The sequence below is a fragment of the Lucilia sericata genome, unplaced genomic scaffold (assembly GCF_015586225.1).
Source record: "Lucilia sericata isolate MDLA Ls3-8-SP2 unplaced genomic scaffold, ASM1558622v1 Contig000200F_arrow, whole genome shotgun sequence".
In the NCBI taxonomy this organism is placed as follows: Eukaryota; Metazoa; Arthropoda; class Insecta; order Diptera; family Calliphoridae; genus Lucilia; species Lucilia sericata.
Genome location: NW_023994228.1, coordinates 395,670 through 420,284, shown reverse-complemented (window position 1 = coordinate 420,284; position 24,615 = coordinate 395,670). Strand labels below are relative to the sequence as shown.

The following is a 24,615-nucleotide window of genomic DNA, read 5'->3' as shown; positions in this document are numbered from 1 at the left end:
ATTATTTGACCATGACACAATACTTTGTGTACTGTTGGTGTTAGTTCCCTCTATGGATACAGAGATACAAGTAATTTAGAAATTTCAGATGTGTATTCCCCAAATCGATTTTCATTAATTTTATGTTTACTATTCAGTGCCATTAAAATAGTTTTAACTCTTCGAAGCAACTCCTTGTCGATTCCAGTTATTTTTGAAGTAATTTCAAAATCACGAAAAAACCTTCTCGACGTATTACCGTCATTTGTACTACCGCAAATTGAAAGTGGTTTGTCGATGTTTAATCCCATCTGAACTTTAAATTCTTCTTGGATTCTGCTTTTTTCCGCAGCTCTCAGTTCTTTCAATTCTTCATTATTTTTTGTTGATTTAGTAGGATAGTTTGTTTTTTTTTTCCTGGATCGCCTTGTATGATGGTAATATATTGTGTCCTTTTTCATGCAGAGCTTTCCTTAATATTTGGTACTTATTTCGACTGAGACCCAGTTCCAACATAAGCGCTATTGCTTCCTCTTCAGTAAAATTTGATTATGATGTTGGAGTTGGTATACTTTCCACAATTCGCTTAAGTCGTTTTGGTGATGCATTAGGAAGAATAGTTGCAATATGTACGACATCCATATGTTGGTTTTCCTTTTTCAGCATTTCGTTAAATGTATCAGCAATTTCCTCATTTGAGATTGAAAAAAGTTTTTGTGTGACCCTCTTTTTTTTTACCTTGAACATAAGTCTTCGTATGACTTGCAAGGCGCTCCTATTGATGTGTTGTAAGTTGAGATTTCCGTAGTAGTTTCCATCCAACTACAAAATTTTAATCGAAATTTCTTTTGATTTCCATCCACAGACTTACTTTTTACATCAAAAAGTTTTAAAAAGTTTTCAATTTTTGATATGCCTGTTTTGTCTACTTTTCTACTATATGTAGTTTTTATATAATTTGAAATGTCTTCAATTCTTTCTGGACCTTTTGAAGATATACTCCATAAAACGGAACACAACTCTTCGTACTTTAATGTAATCTTCATTGTAGATTTATTAAATATGGTACTTAAAATCTGAGAAGTTTACTTATATACCAATTCTTGTCATTTCCGATACAGGTATTCCAAAGTAAAAAATTACGAATTGTCTACCTATTAACATTTAGGACTATATTACTATAACCTGTAATTCAGTCATTGATATTTCTTATTAGTGAATGAATCGAAATTATCATTACCTGTATATTTTTACCTACATGATCATAAACGAAACAGAACGAAATGATCTGTCTAAAAAATTTAGGTAAAAAATAGTTATAAATTTTTGAAAATTTAAGCATAATAGGACCTTTCAATTATAACAAATAGAAAAATAGGTAAATATAAGATTTAAATATGTGCTGTCATACTTAATACTAAAATATGAAAAAGATGAAATTAAAGGACACAGGTTTAAATGAACATATTTTTGAATGTAATTGAGTATTGGCTTGAAATTTTTTGTAAAGGGTCGAGAATTTCCATATCTAACTAAAAAATGATATTAAGGGATAAATATGGACTAAATTGTTGTAGCTATCTGCGATCCTATTAAAATTTTGATATAAATCATAGTTTTAGAAATTAAACAAATATGTAATATATGACAAAATCTTTATTTATGAACAAAACTCAATGAAATTTTCAACGCTTGTTAAATTTGACATTTCAAATAAGAATATGCAAAAAAAAAAATTGAAAAGGTCAAAGGGCATCCCGCAATTCCCAAAAATAGGAATGAAAATCCCAAAAATGGGATTTTTTACTTTTTTGCCCATAGGGTCCACATTTCTTTCAGGGCTGGGAAAATACTTTTGGAGTAAATAGAAAACATATTGAGGTTTCCAAAACTGCTTTCAGTTTTCTGATCCCAGCTTTGGGATTTTAGAACATGTCGCCCAAAGTTGAAGTTTTGATAAAAAATAGGTCATATTCGGAAGGACGCAGTGGCAACATTTTCAAAAAATAGGACAAGTTTTTTACGCCAAAGCCTTCTGCGTAAAGATACCTTTTAGAAAACTATAAAATTGTTATATGTTCTTAATAAAAATTTTATTTTATTAATAAAAGAGTTAAGACACATTTTTGGCAAAAAAAACGCCAAAAATCTAAAATTTTTTGAATTTTTAAATTAAAAAACGTATATTTTTGGATCTGTAAACGATATTGATCTGAAATTTTTTGTATATTATTGGAAATTTTGTTGTCTAACTAACAAGAAAAAATTGAGTCCATTTGGTCCAAAATTACGCCCGGTATTCAAAAAAAGGCGGACCAAGGTATGGTACATTTTGTATCACTAAATTTTTAAATGCCTATAACTCGGATATTATAAGAGATAAGTAGTATGTCCAAGCATGTTTTTTCAAGATCTCGTCGAGCGCTTTCACAAAATATAAAAATCTTTGTATTTGGGTGAAAAACAAAAAAATGGCACGAGTTTAAAAATTTTACATGTCGTAGGTACCCTACTTTGAGCCGCCACAGCGCCGTCCCTGGGGCATCTGCATGGTTCATCTTCAAAACTTAAACTCGAATACTCCTTGGCTACGCTCACGCCAAATTTTATTCCGATCGGATCAGCCGTTTAGAAATGCCAGATTTATTTCCAAAAAATTTCCATTCTGCCCCACTGTGTGATGGAGTGTGAAAATCTCCGGTCTTGGTAAGAAATCATTGTATTCCACAATCAAGTGACTTTGACGCAAAACGATCGACTCATGATCAGTGATGAGTGTCTAGGACATGTTAAAACATGAGTTCTACTAGATGTACCAAATTCAAATTTACTCATTAAATATGCAGGATTACCTGTTTTAACAGTCCTGTAAAAAAATAAAATTCGTCTTTGATCTTATTTTGTTCAAATTCACATTATAATATGATTTTTCGATGTTGCAATACACTTTCCCTTACGTGCAGACCAAAAATGTAACGGACCACCCTGTTAAAGCATTTAACTAACCTATTTAAATTCCTTTGCGATGTACATGAGTATATTTCCATTCCATAGAGAAACAATGGCAAACATGTAGCCTGCTACTCTATATCTAACTGCGAAAGGTAGGTAATATGAAACACAATATATGCTTCGTAGGGTACAAGAAACTCTGGATATTATAAGATTAATAGCAAGGCGAATAGACTATAAGGTGAAGTCATTTCATTTTGCGGCGAATTCATGAAATTTTTTATATATGTAGTTTGACAGCGTCGGGTTTGAGAGAGAATTTTTTTTATATTGAGTTTGACAACTTCGGGCTAAATTTCCATGGAAAAAAAACAATCAGCTGTTGAAATGACTTCACCTTATTAGTTTCGCCATGATTAATAGGTTTATCAAAATTCAAGTTATCATCAATAATGAGACCCAACGACTTATAGTGCGTAACAACTTCCAAACGTTCACCATCAAGCAAAATATTCAATGTCAAATTCGATTACTTTGAGAAAAACAAAACCTTGCATTTCATTTGATTTAGTTCCAGAAAATTATTTCTGGACCATTCCATTATTTCTTTAAGATCATTATTTATTCGACACTCTACATATCGTAGATCAGAATTTGGCGAAGAAGACAGTAACTGAATATCGTCAGCGTATGAATAGCAGGTTAGGAAAGTTAATCTCTGAAAAATATCATTAATATATAAAGGAAAAAATAAGGGACCTAATATAGAACCTTAGGTTACCCCCCTGAAGACTAGAACAATACCTGATCGTTGTTCACCAACTTGTACAAACTATCTACGATTTGTCAGTAAAGAACAGACCAATTTACAACTATGTATATGAACTGAAACCAAACTGATTTATTAATTTTCCAATTAAAACTTCAATATTAATACAATCAAATGCTTTACGAAAATCCAAAAATATTAATGTAGAAACATCTCCCCTATCAACAGACATTCTTATTGTCTCTGTAATATCCAATAATACACCCGTAGTGCTATGATTTTTTCTAAAACCCGATTGAAAATCAGATATACTCCAGGTAAGTTCAAATGTTGCAAAATCTGGTCTCTTAATAAAACCTCCAGAATCTTCAAGCATATGGGAAGGTCGATAGTCCGCTGATACTTTTGGATTTCTAATTTATGGCATCGGTACAATTCTGCTGACTTTCCAACTGCTTGGAATCGTAGAAGAAGTGATGATGGAGTTCATGAGATATGTAAAATGCTCAGATATTAGTGGGAAAATTAATTTTAAAAATTTAAGCTGAATGCCATAAGCTCCAATCGCATTTGATTTTATGTTTAACGTCGCATCACAAAGATCGTTTACACATACATTACGAAAAGAAAATTCTTCAATATAGGGAATATTTGTTGGGTTGAAATTCAAATTTTCAGTTACTATATGCGGCATTCGAGAATTTTCATTAAATTCCTCAAGATTCAAAGAATACTGTATGCCGTTGTCACCAAGTACACCAATTGATTTTAATTTACACCATAGCTGCCTTTGATCGCAACTTGAAAAAAATCTCACACACATCTATCTTCGAACCTTACGTACAACTGCCTTTAACCTATTTCTACATACACGATAATTCCTATAATTCTCATCAGTATTATTCATTCTATAAGCACGATATGCAATATTTCTACATCGCTTTGCTCTACAAATCCGTACATCGTTCATAAATTCACTATCGTTACGATTTAAAAATCTTCTAAGTGGTACATTTTCGACAAAGAGACTTCCCACAACCGATCCAAAAAATTCGTCCACTGATACATTACTATATCGTCGCCCCTTAGTTATCTTCACGTATCTCCAGAAAAATATTTTTTGGGAAATTGAAGTTAAAGTTTCAACAAGTAAGAAATTATAGTCGGGCGAGGCCGAACATATAATACTATACACCTGTTACAAAAATAAAATGTGATTTAGTTTTCATAATAAAGCATTTAAGTTGAATTTCTCCTTGCCTTGAATTATACTTAAGCCATTTATTGCTGAATAAAATTGTGGACATTTAAGTCAAATTTTGAAGGGGGATTTGTATAGGGGCTATGGTCATATGAGACCTTATAATTATAAAATTCATGAGAGTCATCAAGGCTAGTTTAGAACTTGGTTTTGCAGCTTTTTGTCGAGATACGAGTATATTAAACATAATTATAAACTTAAAATCCCTATTCGTCGGGTTCAGTTGTATGGGGGCTAGGTGAAATAATGAACCGATGTTAACCATTTTCAATAGGCTTCGTCTCCGGTACCATAGAAGATGATGGGCCAAATTTCATTGAATTATCTTCAAAATTGCGACCTGTAGTTTGATTACAAAGTTTACAAGCCCTATTCGGGGGCTCAGTTGTATGGGGGCTAGGTGAAATAATGGGCCGATGTTAACCATTTTCACTAGACTTCGTCCCTGGGACAATAGAAGATCATGTGCCAAATTTCATTGAATTATCTTCAAAATTGCGACCTGTAGTTTGATTACAAGGTTTACATGGACGGACAGACGGACGGACATTTCTAAATCGACTCAGAAAATGATTAAGGTGGGTATAGGACCAATATTATTGTGCGTTACAAACATCAGCACAAATCCAATATACCCTCCCCACTAAAGTGGTGTAGGGTATAATAATTTATATACAAAAATTGAGCCGAAAAATGTGGCTAATTTTTATACCCACCATCAAAAAAGATGGGGGGTATATTGATTTTGTCATTCCGTTTGTAACACATCGAAATATTGCTCATAGACTCATAAAAGTATATATATTCCGGGTCCTTATTAAATTCTAAGACGATCTAGCCATGTCCGTCCGTCTATCCGTCTGTCCGTCCGTCCGTCCGTCTGTCTGTTGAAATCACGATAGGGACCACACGAGAGGAGCTAGACAGTTGAAATTTTGCATAAATATTCTCTATTGTTAAGGTTTGTTTGGTATTGAAAATGGGCAATATCGGTTCACTTTTTCGGATAGCCCCCATACAAGTGGACCTCCAAAAAACAGCTTCAACGGGCACAACTGCTTCAGAAGTACAAGTATAGCGATGAAATTCGACATAAATAAGTTCCATATGAGCCAAAATCTTTCGACCAAATTTTTTCAGGATCGGCCCATAAATGACCCTACCCCCCATATAATGTCCCTTTCAGAAAATGACTTCAACACTCATTACTGGCCTAAAAATTCGGGTATAGCGATTAAATTCAGTATAATTCAGTTTCTTGCGAACCAAAGCCTTTTAACCAAATTTTTTTTAGGATCGGCCCATAAATGACCCTACCCCCCATATAAGGTTTCCTTCTGAAAATGACTTCAACACTCATTACTGGCCCCAAAATGCAAGTATAGCGATGAAATTCGACATAAATAAGTTTCATGTGAGCCAAAATCTTTTACCAAATTTTTTGAGGATCGGTCCATAATTGACCCTACCCCTCATATAAGGTCCCCTTTAGAAAATTACTTTAACACTCATTACTGGTCCAAAGATGCGAGTATAGCGATGAAGTTCGGTATAAGTAAGTTTCTTACGAACCGAAATCGCTCTACGATTTTTTTTTTAAGATCGGCCCATAAATGAGCCTACCCCCCATATAAGGTCCCCTTCTGAAAATGACTTTAACGCTCATTACTGGCTAAAAAATACGAATATAGCAATAAAATTTTACACAATTAAGTTCCTCGCGAGCCATAATCTTTTCAATAACTTTTATTATGGATAGGTCCATAATTGGCCCTTCTCCCCCTATTGGGTCCACTTCAGGAAATAGCTTTAATGCTTATTACTGTCTTAAAAATAAGAGTAAAGCGATGAAATGCTACACACGTAAGTTTTTTACGAGCCAAAATCTCTGTACCAATTTTTTTTTTTTTTTTGATCGGCCCATAAATGACCCTTCCCCCATATAAGGCCCCCCTCTGCAAATAACTATACTGCTCATTACTGGCTTAAAAATATGAATGTAGTGACGAAAATTGACGCACATAAGTTTAATGCGTGCCAAAATCTCTCCACTAAATTTAGGGAGGATCGGTCCATAATTTACCCTACCGCCCATACAAGGTCCCCTTTAGAAAATTTCTTAAACGATCATTACTGGCTTAAAAATATGAGTTATGAAATACGGTTATGAAATTCGCTCCGAATTTCATGCGGAATGTGTCGGTAATTCACCCTACCCCCTCATATAAGCCCCTTTATAAAATTACATGAACGCTAATTGCTGGCATAAAAATGCGAGAACAGCGAATGTAAACAAGTTTTATATGAACCAAAATCAGTCTACAAAAAGTTATGAGGATAGGTCAACAATTGACCATACACCACATATGAGATCCTCTTTAGAAAATTTGATGAAGAAAACTCTGATAATTACAAGTACAGTACAAAATATTAAAAATTAATATTCTGTTAGTTCAAAAGAGCTCGGTCCATAAGCCATTTTCCAAACATCACCATGAGTTTATATGGGAGCATTCCTTTTACGGCATACGGTTTGATGGTGGGTATATGAGATTCGGCACAGCCGAATATAACACTCTTACTTGTTTTATATAATGTAGTGCTTGATTTTTCTACATCGATTACTGTAAAAGTACCCAAAGTCATGGAGTAAATTTTTCAAGATATGGTCATTTTTAGCTCAATAAGAATTTCCCAAATTTGTTGTATGAACCACTTTTTGAGAACTATTTTTTTAATTTATGACATATACGTGAAAATGTACTGATAAAAACTGCATTATGTTTTTTTCTCAAATTATCTTCACGTATATCCGTTATTCGTACAGTAACAAAAATTGGTATTTATTAGTTTAGTTAATATACACTAATTTTGTTTATGTTTATTTTTTTTATTCTAATACAATATGCATAATTTTTAAGTTCATTCTCTCTCAAACGCAGGTGTTTAGCTAACTTCCCAAGAAAAACTTACATTGAAAAGTAATGAGTTAAAAAGCTAATAAAACCTCTTTTCATTTGCATTTAAATTCAATATATTAACACGGTGGTGTCATTGGAGGCAAGTACTTACCGCAGTTGAGGAAGATGTTTTGTTTTTAATAATAAAAAGAGCCAGCGAGTATACGAGCCAATGAATTCTGTTTGTTAGTCAAATATTCTACTCACTGCACCACTGCTTAGCTATTTTATTGTGCGTCGAATAATGGTTTTTACATACAAATTTAATTTTCTTCTAAGTAATGCAAACGGTAAGTAGTTGTCATTGAAGAGCATGTTGTTTAGTAAGTACAAGTCATTTCCAGATTTTTGCTGGGTTTATATACGAAATCTGTATTCGCATTTTGTAATTGCTATTGTTTAAAAAATTTTAATACATTCCAGTGTCCTTTTTAAAGGACTTCAAAGTTTTAAAGAAGTAATATTTTTATTTTATACTGTCAGGATAAGAAGATGTCAAAAATGTATTTTAACATTTTTATCCTCTAATATCTATTTAGGTTTTCAGTATTATTTTTTCAGAAAAAATTTTTAAGGCATAAAACAAAAATAGCACAAAATATTTCCCAACTCTTCTTGTTATTTTGACATCCAATTTTGCCAAGTAGGGTAAGGAGAATTATTTATAAATTTTTTTAAAGTCCTTTTACAAGGAAACAGGATCACGAAATAAAAAACTGTGAATGCAGTTTAGCATCATTTAATCTCTAGTTTCAGACTTATATCATCTGGTTCGTGTCTAATTTTGAGTGTCAAACGGTGTTATATGTAGACTATTTCCAGTATTTTTATCTTTTACACATGCGTGAAGATAACAAAACTTCTTTTATTTCAATAATTTCATACAATTTTTGTTGTATATCCACAAAAATGATATTTACGGTGGGATAACACATTAAATTTAAAAAAAATGGATATACAAAAAAATAGCTACTGAATATCTCGTAAACCACAAGAGATAGAAACCTGTGGATTGATTAGATCGATAGATCCTCAAATTTTACCCCAAAAAATTACACTAACTCATTTTTTTGGATTTTGTGATATACGTGAAGATAATTACGGGACAACGATATAATGATGAAAAGTCAATTTCTGTGAGATAAACATCGCTCCGCATCAAAGGACTTGTAGTCTCTATAGAAAAATTCAAATGAATTAGTATAATTAGCAACATTATATGATATGTGAATCAATGCATGATATGAATTAAGAACCGGAAGCTGAAATTGGTTCAAATTTGTTACAAGATTGATATCAGATACAAAAAAAAATAGTCTATTAGAGACGTTGAGCTCGCACGTGAACAAAGGTGTTTTGGTCTCGAGTTATGTACCACCTATAAAACCGAACGTGAACAAAAATCCCTTATTAAATTTCCGTACTGGAAAATGTTCGTGTTAAAGTCACCCATTACGATAACTTGCTGATATCTTATTATTATATAACTAACAAAATTTCCAGTAGGTAGATATACTACACCTAACAAAACTACAACACCAGTATTTAAAAATATTTCAACAAATAGCGCCTCTACATCACGATCATAAAACCCATCATCATCTTCCCCAACATGATGAATATAAACATTATTCACTTTCAGGTCCTCACGAATATATAGGCATACTCCTCTTCCTCTAGAATATGAACGATCATTTCGATAAATCTTGAAACCTGGAATAGAAACTGCTGCATCAGATATACAACTACTAAACCACGTTTCTGATATACCAAATGCATCCACCGAACAGCCTTGCATCAAATGCCTCACTTCATCACATTTAGAACCATTATTACGTGGCACAAGACTTTGTGCATTAAAATGTAAAACGTTAAGTTCTCCCTGTTTTAACACTGCATTTATCGTCGCGTTATTAGAGACTATGTCACCCAAATTGTCAATCATTACGAATAAAAATATGCAAAAGAATTAATTGATTACTATAAATAACGGTTAGTTCGATTAATTGTATGAAATATGTATATTCAGTTCAGACAAATGATAATAATTAATATTAGTAACGAGATCGTAACGAAAATGTTAAATTTACTATTAACTATAAAAAATATAATATACAACAAATGATTAATTCTTTTTTTGATGGCAGAAGACTTTGTACATTAAAATGTAAAACTTTAAGTTCTCCCTGTTTTAACACTGCATTTATCATCGCGAGTAGTATGTTTATAGGGCTCCTAGCCCACTTTTTAATGACAAGACATTGCAACAAAAATGTTCGAAGGTTCGATCGCTGTTTGGTTCGATGCTAACAGACATTTGGCATGATTTTTTGGGATGAATTTTGTATATATATCCACTATCACCTCTGATGGTGGTGGAGGGTATAAAAAAGTTAAACAAGAAAATTAAAAAAAGAACAAGTTAGAATGCTATATTTGGCTCTGCCGAATCTTAAATACCCTCCACCTGCAAACTACTTTTTACTAAAACCCAATATAAATATGTTATAAATGGTTAAAGTTATAGGGCCGAATTTATAATTTATACCAAGAAATAAATTTTACTTAAGTATTAAAATACATATTAAGTACTAAAGTACTTTATTTCCCTTATGGAGAACTGTAAAACCCGGCATATGATTTGTTTCCGTAATTAAGATACTATTTATCATTTTGTAACTTCTTTATGCATGTATGTATGTAACTAATTTTGATTAGGCCCAGAAACATTTGTATTAAGTGATTTTCAGATATGTGCCGATCCTGCCGATAATTTATATGGGAACTATGACCAATAATGGACCAATTCGAAAAAAAAAATAATCAAAATGATTTATCTATACACAGAACATACTCATGTCCAGTTTAATAATAAATTATGTTGCGCTAAGTGGTTTTCAGAAGTGAACCTTATATGGGAGCTAGTTATGGACCGATGCTGAAAAAATTCCTTATACGGAATGTAACCAATTATGGACTGATGTGGAAAATGTTAGCTTTATTTATGTTAGCTTTATTTATCTATGAATTATGCGCATTTAAGTGATTTTCGGATGTGGACCTTATATGGGAGCTATGACCAATTATGGACCGATCCGAAAAAAAAATCGTAAAGTAATTAATATTTATACACAAAATTAATATTATACACATCATGCCGAATTTTATCCCGATAGCTTTATTTATCAATGAATTAAGCTTGTTTAAATAATTTTAGGATGTGGACTTTATATGGGAGCTAGTACCAATTGTGGACTGATCCGGAAAAAATTTCACTGAATGATTTATATCTATATACAAAACATATTCACCTCAAGTTCTACCCTGATAGCTTTATTAATCAATGAATTATGCGCATTTGAGTGATTTTCGGATGTGGACCTTATATGGGAGCTATGACCGATTATGGACCGATCCGGAACAAATTTCGTAGAGCAATTCATATACACACAAAACACATTCATGTCAAATTTTATCCAGATAGTTTTATTTATCTATGAATTATGCTCGTTTAAGTGATTTTCTGATGTGAACCTTATATGGGAGCTATGACCAATTGTGGCCCGTTACAGATCTAATTCCATAGTTTTGATTCCTGTTCATATAATGTCAATATGTACAAAATCTTGTGTTGATACCGATATATTTGAGGAAGTTATTAACGATAAATTAATTTCTGGGAATATGTACCTTTGTATGGGGGATAGGGGAAATTTTGGATCGATTGTTACAATTTTAAACATAATTAATCTATAGATGGAAAAAATAATCTGTGACAAAATTTGTCGAATTATCTTTGGTAGTTTCTGAGAAAACTACTCAAAAATTAGGGAAAAAAACTTAATTTTTTTAGGTAGTCTGAAATTTTTTCTCATAACCTTTTACGTTGTGAACCGATTTTGCTGATTTTCAATACCAAACTGCTTAGGAAAACAATGAATATTCTCAGTGGTTGATGTCATTTGCTTAGTTTTAACGTGAGCTTGTTTTAACCAGACAGACGGACAGACGGACATAGCTAAATCGACTCAGAATTTCATAAGGACCCAGAATTTTTTGGTGTTACACACGGAATGACAAACTTATATATACCCTCTATCACCACTGATGGTGGTGGAGGGTATAATAATGCTAAATTTTTGTGAATCAAACTTTGTGCGATCAAAATTGTTTTTGTATTATTCACATTAAAATATCAATAGTTTTCACGAAATGAATTTTAATTTCTTTAATTTATTAAAAAGATTTTTCATTTCTTGATAAAAACGCTAATTTAGCGCATTTTTCCAAAAAAGCGCTAAGAGGAAAAAATGCGACTTTTGGATTGTTAAAAGGCGCTAAATCTAGCGCCAAAAGCGCTAAATTGGCAACGCCAAGATAACTCATTTCACTGGTTGGTCATACAATTTCTTAATTTCTTTTGCTAGTATTATGTTCAGCATGTCCTATTTGATAATTGCGGTGTTTTGTTGCTGTGCTTTAATGTTAACACTCAAAGTTAGCAACAAACGGTGATGTTCGTTTACAGAAAAAATCAGCTAAATTTTGAAATTATTTGCAATTTCTTGAAAAATTTTGTTTATTTTTTAATTTTTTTAATTTAAATTTTATTTTAAAATATTTTATTTTTTTTATTATTTGACATCCACACATTCATATTTGCATTTTTGAATTGGTAGCACTTTTATCGAAATTAAAATTAACTTCTATAATTTTACACGTTAACTTCTAACGTTTATAAATTTTTAATTTATTTTAAATTTAATAATAATTTAAATTTAATTATTCACTTATTTTCTTCAACAAAAATTCTATTTTGAGATAGCAATATAGCAAAAAGTGATGTAAAAGCGATATGTATTTATATTTGTTCAAAAATGTTTGAAATTTTCTTAAGAAACTTATTTATTTCATTATGGTTTTAAGATTGATATTTTTTGTTTTCTACATATTTCAATTGTTATATTTTAATTTTCCTTTAATTGTTAATATTGCAGAAAACTTATTGTTTAAGATATTTTTATTTTTTTAGTAAATACTGGAAATATGTCTCAGTTATTTTTAATTAAAGATTAGAATAAATTATACTATACACAAATTAACTACTCAAGATTTGCAAAGGAACTATAAATATATTACGAATATTTGCAGTTGAAAAATTAAACTTTTTTTATAAAATCTAGACTGTTTTTTAGAAAATATCAGATTTACATTGATTTATTTATTTACAAATTTTTTATTTATTTATTTATTTAGAAAAATCATACTTATTTAGGATATATAGTAATTGGTATAGTAATTGGTCTACCTCATTTTGTTCAAATAATGATTGTTTTTTTTTTAATCTAAAGTAAATTCTATATGAAATATTTTTGAATATAAAAAGTAAAAATATTAAAAAACCCATTTTTTGTTTTCTACATATTTCAATTATTTTTCTTTAGTTTTCCTTTTTTATTGTTTATATTTTAGAAGATTTTTTCTTGTTAATATTATTAAAATTTGTTAGTTTAATTTTTTACTAACAGAAATTGTCATATTGAAAAAATGTACTGTTTAAATAGTATAAAAATATAAAACATCGTCGGACAACTAAAACGAAAGTCAGGAAACATAATAATTTATTAAAATTTTTAGTTAGTTTGCTTTTGAAAAAATGGAAATGTTAAATTTAATACATAGTCAATGGTAAACTTTATACATATATACTTTATACATAGTATATACTTTATACATATTTTTTAAACTCTGCTTTTTATAACAATTTGAATTATAAAGAAAGCAAATAATTTTAAAAACATATTTAATTTCCCATTAATTTAATTGTTAATTGAACTCTCGTATATATATTAAAGTAAATACATAATAATGCAACAACTTCAATTCGACATCATTGTTATCTTCAAAAATGAATTGAACAATTTAAATAAAATTTTGGACTTGAATAGGGTATTATCTGTTCCAAGGCAGGAAAATTTATGAAGAATATTGAATAATATTGCCCATATTATTGTAAACTGCAAATTAAGCTCAAATTCCAAAAAGGTATATGTATGGTATATGTGAATCTTAATTTGTCGTAATTTTTGGTAACTAATTCTCAGTGGTTGTCGGTGTTATCTATCTACCAAATGGACATATTTATGTTTTTGAGCAGCTTCATAGTGAAATTTTTGATAGTTTTAGTAATATTATTATTGCAGGCGATTTTAACTATGACCTATTCAATATTTCAAAATCTAATAGTTTTCGTTAGTTGGCCTGCAGGAAATGGAACTAGTTCCAAACTAGTATTTTACTAGTTCTAATATTCATAAAAAGTCGACATAATTGGTGGTTTTGCTCTTTTGCAATCCTACTGCACAATTCCAAGTGAAAATTACTACACAACTAGTTTTTTATACGGTTTTATTTATAAAGATAGCAACAAAAAATATATATTAACAAGTTAGAGTGCTTCGGCTATGCCGAATCTTAAATACCCTCCACCAGCAAGCTACTTTTTATTAAAACTCATTTAAATATCTAATTTTCGGATAACTTGGCAAAATTTTTGTTTCCGTATTGAGGGTACTAATATTTATGCATATGTCAAACTAATTGTAATAAGGTCGAGAAAAATGTATATTAATTCCGTAGAAGGTTTTTTATATAATAAATAGACATCTATGTCGAATTTTATCCCGGTAACTTTGATTGTCAATGTGCATTTGAGTAATTTTCGGAAATGGTCCTTATATGGGAATTGTGACCAATTATCGACCGATAAGGAAAAAATTCCGTATAACGATTTATATGCCAAAAAAAAAAATTCAATTCGAATTTTACTATAATAGATTTACTAATTAATGAAATTTGTGCGTTTAGGTGATTTTCGGAAGTGCTTTATATGTATACGAGCTATGACCTTACACAAAACATATTTTTGTCGAATTTTATCAAGATATCTTTATTTGATAATGAAATATGTGCGCTTAAGTGATTTTTTTGAAGTGGACCTTATATAGGAGCTATTACCATATATGGACCAATCCGGAAAATTTTGGAAGAGTGATTTATATAAAGACAAAACATATTTGTGCCGAATTTTATCTAGATAACTTTATTTAACAATTAAATATGTACGTTTAAGTGATTTTCGGGAGCTATGACCAATAATAGACCGATCCGTAAAAAATTTGGTAGATTGATTTGTATGTACACAAAACATATTTAACTTGAATTTTATCACAATAGCTTCATTCATCAATGAAATATGTACGTTTAGGTGATTTTCGGAAGTGGACCTTATATGGGAGCTATGACCAATTGTGGACCGACTGAGATCTACGTTGACTGTATGATTTCATATTATATTTCCATGTACAAAATTTTGTGTTGATACCGATATATTTGAGGGAGTTATTAACGATAAACTAATTTCCGGGAATATATACCTTTGTATGGGGACTATGGGAAATATTCGATCGATTGTAAAGATCTTGAACATAATTGATCACTGGCCTAAAGAAATAATGTGTGACAAAATTCATCGAAATATCTTTGGTAGTTTCTGAGAAAACTTCAAAAGAATGTTGAAAAAAACGTAATTTTTTTCGAGGTAGTCTGAAATTTTTACTCATAACTTTTTACGTTGTGAACCGATTTTGCTGATTTTCAATACCAAACTGCTTAAGATATAGACAATATTTTGGGTGAATTTGGTTGATTTCCTTTGCTTAGTTTTAATGTGCATACAGACAGACGGATATAGCTAAATCGACTCAGAATTTGATAAGTACCCAGAATATATATACTTTGTTGGTTCTTAGATGAATATATCTTGGTGTTACATACGGAATGACAATCTTATATATACCCTCTATCACCACTGATGGTGGTTGTAAATACATTTACCTAACAATTCAATATGAAAATTTGAAGAAATTCTGGTTCTATCCGTATCGCTATTGATTTTATTGTGTCCAAAAATTCCATTCAGGTACAGCTCCATTTCGTTATAAAAACATTTGCTGTACGATAAAACAAATACTAAACTTATTGCAGTTTTTAAATTTAATAGACGTACTTACATAGAGATTTGCTTGCAACCGGACCTAAATTTGCATGCACTATTTATTCTCTCATTTGAACGGATATGTTTGAAAATATCGTTTTTTATGCAAAATATTTCAAAATTATATTTTAATAATTTAAAAAAATAATTTTTTCCAAAACATGTCAAACAAAAATCAGTCTACAAGTGGCGCTATTCAAATACTCCTAGTACTAATATTTTTTCATATAAACTCTAAGCCAATTTGTACTAGTGTCTGCTGTTCTAGTAATAGTACTAGTGGCATTAAGACAATTATCGCTTCATTTCCTGCAGAGTGATTACAGTGGTCAATTGCAATTTCCATTCTTGTCATCCAATAATAGTTTAATATTCATTTCTTATAGATATTGCCCTCAAGTACAAGCATATTACATTTACCTTAAAGATTATAATCATATTAATTTTGATGAACTTATTCTGGCCGTTAATGCATTTGTTGACTCATCAATTTTTCTCACTTATGATGTGGATGTTCAGCTTCTTCTTTGAATAAATTGATTGAAAATCTACATTGTTTAGTACCTAGCTACAGGGCTAAACGTAAATCATGTGATGTTAATTGGATTAATTCTAGAGAGATTCTTCGTGCCAGATCTCTAAGAGATTTGGCGTATAAAGCTCACCTTAGAGATCGTACAGCAGATAGCTGGAAAAATTATTGCAAACTTAGAAACAAGGCAAAATCTGTTGTCCGAAAAATGCGAAACAAATATGGTATAAGTACTTTTAATGGTTTAGATAACATCCAGGATTGGCGCAAAGTGCGTAAGATTGGTTGTGTAGGTAAAGAGCGACCAGAGTTGTGCGAAAACGATGTAGAGTCTATTGCGGAAGGTTTCTTAAATAACTTTAATCTAAATCACTTTGATACTTTTAATTTTAAAAACATTTTTGATAATCCTAATAATTTTACATTTGAAAATATTACAATATCGGATATATTTATTGCAATTAATTCCATTAAATCCAATGCGACAGGGTATGACATGATACCAATAAAATTTCTTAAAATTATATTTCCACTAATATCTTCATATATTTGTCACTTGATTAATACTATTTTAACTGTTTCCAAATTTCCTAATGCTTGGAAGTTAGCGCGAGTGGTACCAATTGCAAAAAATAATAATTATTGTATAGATAATTTAAGACCATTAGCATTTTAGCTGCAATATCGAAGATTGTTGAAAATATTATTAAATTACAAATTTTTCATCACTGCGAACGTTTTTCTTTACTGCACTGTAATCAATACGCTTTTCGCCGAAATCACAGCACAAGTTCGTTATTAATAGCTCTAACTGATTCGATTATATCTAAACTTGACAGCCGTGAAATCTGTGCTATGGTGTCTTTAGATCTATCAAAAGCCTTTGATCGTGTTGATCATCTGGTTCTTATAAAGAAACTTATAGATAAGTTTAGTTTTTCAAAGTCTGCTAGTAAATTAATTTACTCTTACTTGACTGGCCGATCGCAATTTGTTTCAGTTAATGGTTTCAATTCAAGTGTTGGTACTGTTACTTCTGGGGTTCCTCAAGGCTCTGTTTTGGGTCCCATTCTATTTTTAATGTATTTAAACGATTCTATTTCATTAATGGACAATAATATATGTCAATCATTTGTTTTTGCTGATGATATATTTCTTCTATATAGTGCCAGCGTGGTGGAAAAAGGTTTCCAGGAAAAAATTAATGTACACTTAAACATGATAATTAATTGGATGAATTCTAATTATCTTTGTATCAACTTAAATAAGACAAAAGCTATTAAATTTCACTTACCAAATCACGATTTTATACATCCTACAATCTATATTGATGGGTTTACTATTGAATATGTTAACTCCATGAAATGTCTTGGCATTATTATTGACTCCAGCCTCAATTTTAATCTACAAATTGATTGGCTTTCAATAAAATATGTCTGACATTAAGGAGACTTTATTCTCATAAAGCTTATACACCGAAATTTGTTAGATACAGGTTAGCATATGGTTTGTTAATGTCACAATTTTATCATTGCTTCGAAGTAGTTTCTGGTACTTCGTTAGTCAATATAGATCGTCTAATGAGAATACTTAAAAAATGATTAGGTATGTTTTTAATTTTAAGTTGCGTTATCATGACCTTGTCGCTGAATATATTCCAATTTTTCTACGTTGTAATTTTATTAATTATGTATACCTACGTTTACTATTACATTACACTCCACCACCATCAGTGGTGATAGAGGGTATATATAAGTTTGTTTCCGTGTGCAACACCAAGAAATATTAATCTGAGACCCAACAGAGTATATATATTCTGGGTGCTTATGAAATTCTGAGTCGATTTAGCTATGTCCGTCTGTCTGTCTATGTAAAACACGCTCACGTTAAAACGAAGCAATATAATTTAACCAAATTCACCCAAAATATTCATTATTATCCGGTACAGTGGTATTGAAAAAGAGCAAAATCGGTTCACATTGGGAAAAGTTATGAATCAAAATTTAAAACAACTCCGAAAAAAATAAGCATTTTTTACACATTCTGATGTAATTTTCTCGAAAACTATGCAAGATAATTTCATGAAAGTCATCATACATTCGTTTCTACACAATATCTTGATTCTTGCTGAAAATTACGAGAATCGGTCCATAATTTCATATACCTCCCATACAAAAGTACATATTCCCGGAAAATGAGTTTTATGTTAATAACTTCCGTCAGAATGTTGATATCATCACAAAATTTTATAAATTAAAATCTTATGTCAATAGAATTCATTGAAAGAAAAAATTTTCTGAATCGAAAATCACTTAAACGCACATAACTCATTACTAAATTAAGATATCCATATAAAGTTTGGTACAAGTATTGCTCACATATACAGAAATATTACTATGAAAGTTTTTTTCCGATCGGTCCATAATTGGTCATAGCTCCCATACAAGGTCCCCTCCCGAAAATCACTTAAACGCACATAACTCATTACCAAAATAAGATATCCATATAAAATTTTGTACAAGTATTGCTCATATGCACAGAAATATTACTGTGAAATTTTTTTCCGATCGGTGCATAATTGGTCATAGCTCCCGTACAAGGTCCTCTTCCGAAAATCACTTAAACGCACATAACTCATTACTAAATTAAGATATCCATATAGAGTTTGGTACAAGTATTGCTCACATATACAGAAATATTACTATGAAAGTTTTTTTCCGATCGGTCCATAATTGGTCATAGCTCCCATACAAGGACCCTTCCCGAAAATCACTTAAACGCGCATAACTCATTACTAAATTAAGATATCCATATAAAATTTGGAATAAGTATTGCTCATATGCACAGAAATATTACTGTGAAAGTTTTTTCCGATCGGTCCATAATTGGTCATAGCTCCCATACAAGGTCCCCTCCCGAAAATCACTTAAACGCACATAACTCATTACCAAAATAAGATATCCATATAAAATTTTGTACAAGTATTGCTCATATGCACAGAAATATTACTGTGAAATTTTTTTCCGATCGGTGCATAATTGGTCATAGCTCCTGTACAAGGTCCTCTTCCGAAAATCACTTAAACGCACATAACTCATTACTAAATTAAGATATCCATATAAAGTTTGGTACAAGTATTGCTCACATATACAGAAATATTACTATGAAAGTTTTTTTCCGATCGGTCCATAATTGGTCATAGCTCCCATACAAAGACCCTTCCCGAAAATCACTTAAACGCGCATAACTCATTACTAAATTAAGATATCCATATAAAATTTGTTATAAGTATTGCTTATAAGCACAGAAATATTACTGTGAAATTTTTTTCAATAGAATTCATTGAGAGAAAAAATTTTCTGAATCGGTCCATAATCGGTCATAGCTCCAATACAAGGTCCCCTCCCGAAAATCACTTAAACGCACATAACTCATTACAAAATATCCATACATTTAGCACAAATATTGCTCTTATATACATAAATTACACTATAAATTGTTTTATGATCGGTCCATATTTGGTCATAGCTCTCATACTAGGTCCCCTCCAGAATTTTGAATTTTTGTCTTTATATACATAATTGGTCATAGCTCCCATACAAGGTCCTTTTACGAAAATCTCTTAAACGCACATTACTCATTACCAAATAAAGCTATTGATACAAAATTTGGCACAAATATTAGTTTGGTATACAAAAATTCTATTTCAAGATTTTTTCACGATCGGTCCATAACATGGGTGCGGTCGGTCCCATGCAAGTGTCCCTTCAGAAAATCACTTGAACACACATTAGTTATTACTAAATTATGATATAGATACAAAATTTGACTGAAATATAGCTTTTATGTACAGAAATTTTGCTTAAAGAATTTTTTACGATCGGTCTATAATTGGTCATATCTCCCATACTAGGTCCTGCCCCTAAAAGCAATGTAACCGTATTTAACTAGTTGCATTATCAATTTGTGTAGAACAAAATTATATATATATGTATGTATTTTGAAAATCCTTAAATCTTTCACACACATGCATACATGCACATTATTAAATATCGTTAAAGCATATCTTACGGCGCTATAAAAATATAAAGGAAAATGGGGTTTGTAATGTTCAATAAATCTTGGAATTGTAACAGATTTAAGCTGTTTAAATCTTGGGGTTTTTCTATTTAAGACATGAGAAAACTTATTTCTACAAATATTTGATCAATTAAAAATTATTAATATAAAAGTAGCTGGTGGAGGGTATTTAAGATTCGGCTCAGCCAAATATAGCACTCTAACTTGTTACAAGGTTATGAAATTCGGGCAGCCAAATAGTCTTGTAAATGAAATTTTATTTATTCGATCGACTCGAAATATTCAAATTGAGGTACCTCGTTTTCATCTTTCAATTTTTGAGCATTCATTTAAATTAAGGATTTCCCGCATTTGGAATCAATTACCATCGGAAATTAAATTATTCTCATATTCCATCTCTACTTATAAAAATAAAGTTTTAGCATATCTATCTTCTGTTGATATTTGAATATGTACATACTTATTTCCAATCTGGTGTACAGGATTTAAATTTTTTTAATTTTCCGTTATTATTATAAATTAATTTTTTATTATTATTTGAATTGTTAATGTTATTACTGAACATGGCTATTAATCTAATGCAGAGATCGTCCCGTTGTCATCATCTGGCAACTTTGGCGTAAGATGGCGGCTCTTTTCCTTTTCCTCCGTCTAGCTTCTCCTTCCTCGTTTTTCGGGGCTTCTTTTGAGATTCCCTTACCTTCGAGGTTGATTTCCCCGGTTTGGCGTTGTCACCCTTATTCGCAGGATTCTCACTTGAGGTTCCTTTGAGTGAAGTATGGATTGGCTTCGACTGTGTATTAGAAGACGGGGAGCTCTTTTCTTCTTAGGTTTATTCTCAGTTGTCAACTCGACGGGAGACCTGATCCTTTTTGCCTCAAATCTTGTGAGAGAGTCCGATTTTTCGTTTGGAGTGTCGTGGGATTGACTAACTATAATTTCCTGAAGCATCTTTTTCAACTTCCTCCTCTGTGCTCCAGAAAGTCTTTTCTTAGTAATAGGTAGTTTAGCTATGCTATCACTCACGTCTTTCACCATTTGCTCTACTTCATCCTTTTGGGGATTTGCTATAATGGTGTTATTATTATCATCTGAGGATTCAGAGTCGGAGCCCTCACCTATATTTAAAGGCTGAGGTAGCTTAGAGCTCACTCCGAGTACATCCTTCTCTTTCACCCCTATATTTTTGCCAGTGGCATGCTGTACACTTGACTCATTTTCCGCCACGGAGGCCAAGGTACCCACCTCCGTAGCAGTATTTTGCTCACGATTGCAGGATGACGACGACACGTGACTCGCGAGTAGATCAACACTTGCCGCCGGTACTGGGTTATTTAGGCCCTGCACCGTAACTTTTATCTTTTTATTTTTATTTTCCATACTTGTTTTTCCCAGTTTTTTTGGTCCGCGGTTAATATAATATTCCCAGGTGGTGGACAATCTGCCCTCCCTCAGCTTAAGTGAAATTAAAGCTGGGAGAGGACAGATGGTCCATCACCACCCCCTATCCGCCACCCGGGGACGCGCTCGGTAGGAAAAACGGGAAAACTCCCCCGAGACATACATACATATGTATTATGAAGAAAAATATATTCATCGATTTACACTTAAACGTTAACTTTATTGCAATCTAAAACTCTTGCACGAACATGCTTGAAATTGTCAAATAAAGCAGCAGGCCATCAACAATAAATAGATACATACATGTATGTTAAATTTAATAAATTTTGCTTACTCCACATTTTTAGTTTTTGTATAAATCAATTTTTTCTTGATTAATTTTGTTTAAAAGGGTGGGAAATGAGAGTCCATTAGGAGTTTTATTGTCTCCTCCATATCCTCCAGCCTCCTGCCCGTGTCATCGATCATAGATTCCGGTTGGACATGAGTTTTGGATAGGAATTTTTTATCTTCGATACGTCATTTACGCTATCTACCTGTTCACAGAAAAGTTTCCATGAGTCTCGTTTGGCTTTTCGAACGATTTTCTTATATTCACCAAGTTTATTACGATACTCATCCCAGTATACTGCGGTCTTTTTACGCCGTGCCTGGTTAAATAGTTTGCGAAGAGTCTTCCCAAGGTTCCCGATCTCCCCAGTTACCCATTGTTTCTCCTGGACAGATCTCCGCTCTCGCAGAGGGCAGCTGTCCTCGAACGATTCAACCAGGGCACTTGTGAACGTTTCCACTTTGGCATCTATATCCTCTTTATTTCGACATTGAAAAGTGTCCTGACCTAAACGGTTCTTTAGTAAGGTCCCGAACATTGTCCAATTAGTTTTAGACTTATTCCGAAACTTTATCGGCTTTGGTGGTGGCCTTAGTATTTTGAATCTTATGTACCGATGGTCAGAAAAGGAGTGCTCGTCCGAAACTCTCCAATCCTGAATTTCGTTTATAAGCTCTTCTGAACATATAGTTATATCTAATACTTCTTCTCTAATTCTATTGACGAAGGTAGCTTTATTACATAAGTTCAATGTTATCAAGTCTTTAGTATTAAGGAAATCCATGAGGGCTTGTCCCCTGCGATTGGTGTTTGTACTTGTTTATTTAGGGGTTAGAGGGAGATGGGTAGATGGGTACTTACGAGGGAATTAGAGGAAGGGTAAATAAGCAAGGCTTGGGAATTTTTTTAGAAAACGTTATAAACTTATGTGTTTATTAAACTTCAATATATGTATATAACGTAAGTATATAGGGTAAGTATATAATACACTTTTTAGGTTATAAATTCTGTTCGATATTTATTCTTAGGGTAAGTTAGATTTACGTATTTATCTATTTATTTTAGGGTAAGTATTTTATATTAGTTTTAGGTTTTAAGATAAAGTATTTATTTATTTATTTTAGAATAAATGATCTTAATATTTAATTATTTTAACTATTTGTTTTTATATTGTTTTTTATTTATTAGTTTATTAGATTTTAAATCTAAGTTTTAAATGTTTTTAGATTTAAGGATTTTATAGATTTTAATTAGCTTTAAGGTTTTAACACTAATTTTAAATAAATCACTTATTTATTAACCTTCAGTTATAAGTTTAGATTTTTAAGGATAGAAAGAAAACTTGTTTTGTAAAGCGCACACACTTGTTGGTAGTAAGCCAGGTTGATTAGAAGTCAAAGTAAGAGAAAAAGGGTAAGAGCTGCAGTTGACATTTATGCAGCAATGAAGTTGGCTGCAGTTAGGTGTGGGTATTAAATGGCAGCAGAGATGGGAATGCTCCATTGTTCACTAGTATGAACATCCTCCCGGGCCTGGCAACCTGTGAAGAGAAAAGGACAATTATTTTTATTTATTCAATAAAAAAGGGTGTAGGGTGGTAGGGTAAACTATGCATGTAAAATACTTCATTCTGTGTGTGGGTTTATTGGGTAGAGGATCCCATGACCAGCCAGCCAAGGGTGGAGTCCTGTGCAATTAGAGATCCTCCATCGATGTGGATCACATTGGGTTGCAGGATTGTGGTATAAAGGTCTCCACCAATCTCCATTGAGACCGGTTTATTTGAATAAAATCCAGGGTCGGCTAAAGATATTCGACAGACCTTATTTGCAATACCCTCGTCCATGGCATTTGGGTACGGAGTTTTCGGCAAATCCTTCACAACCTCCATACAGACTTCATATCTAACGTTTGATGTTAGATTTGGACCAATTAGCACCTTGACGAAAACCTCGTTGTCTATTTTGAAAGATTTTAAACTAGTGTCTCGTACTAACACGGATGCAATTCGGGACTTTGTCAGGCTGGGGTTTAATATGGCTCTTGCTATCCGGTTTCCGCTTTCCATAATCATCTGGACAACCACAGTGGGAACGAAGGTTTTCGTCATGGATGTGGTTATTGGTGTTGTTTTGGTTGTAGTTGCAAGGGAATGACGTGGAGCTGGTATGGGTTGAGTTCTTGGGGCTGGGGTTGGTGGTGGCGAACGATCTTTCGTTAGATTCTTTAAAATCCTGTTAGGACCATGCAATATTGAGTGGTGTTTACCACCACATTGTTGGCAACGAGCCTTA

The 24,615-nt window shown here is 31.9% G+C and overlaps 1 protein-coding gene across 1 annotated transcript in view; it reads left to right on the top strand.

Moving 5' to 3' along the window:
• Nucleotides 1-23,634, top strand: part of LOC119601936 (ATP-dependent DNA helicase PIF1-like) — a 42,825-nt gene extending 19,191 nt beyond the window's left edge. Inside the window, exon 2 of the mRNA XM_037953204.1 lies at nt 23,629-23,634. Coding sequence (XP_037809132.1) covers nt 23,629-23,634 — 6 coding nt within the window. The remainder of the gene's footprint in view (nt 1-23,628) is intronic.
• Nucleotides 23,635-24,615: the final 981 nt, after the last annotated feature.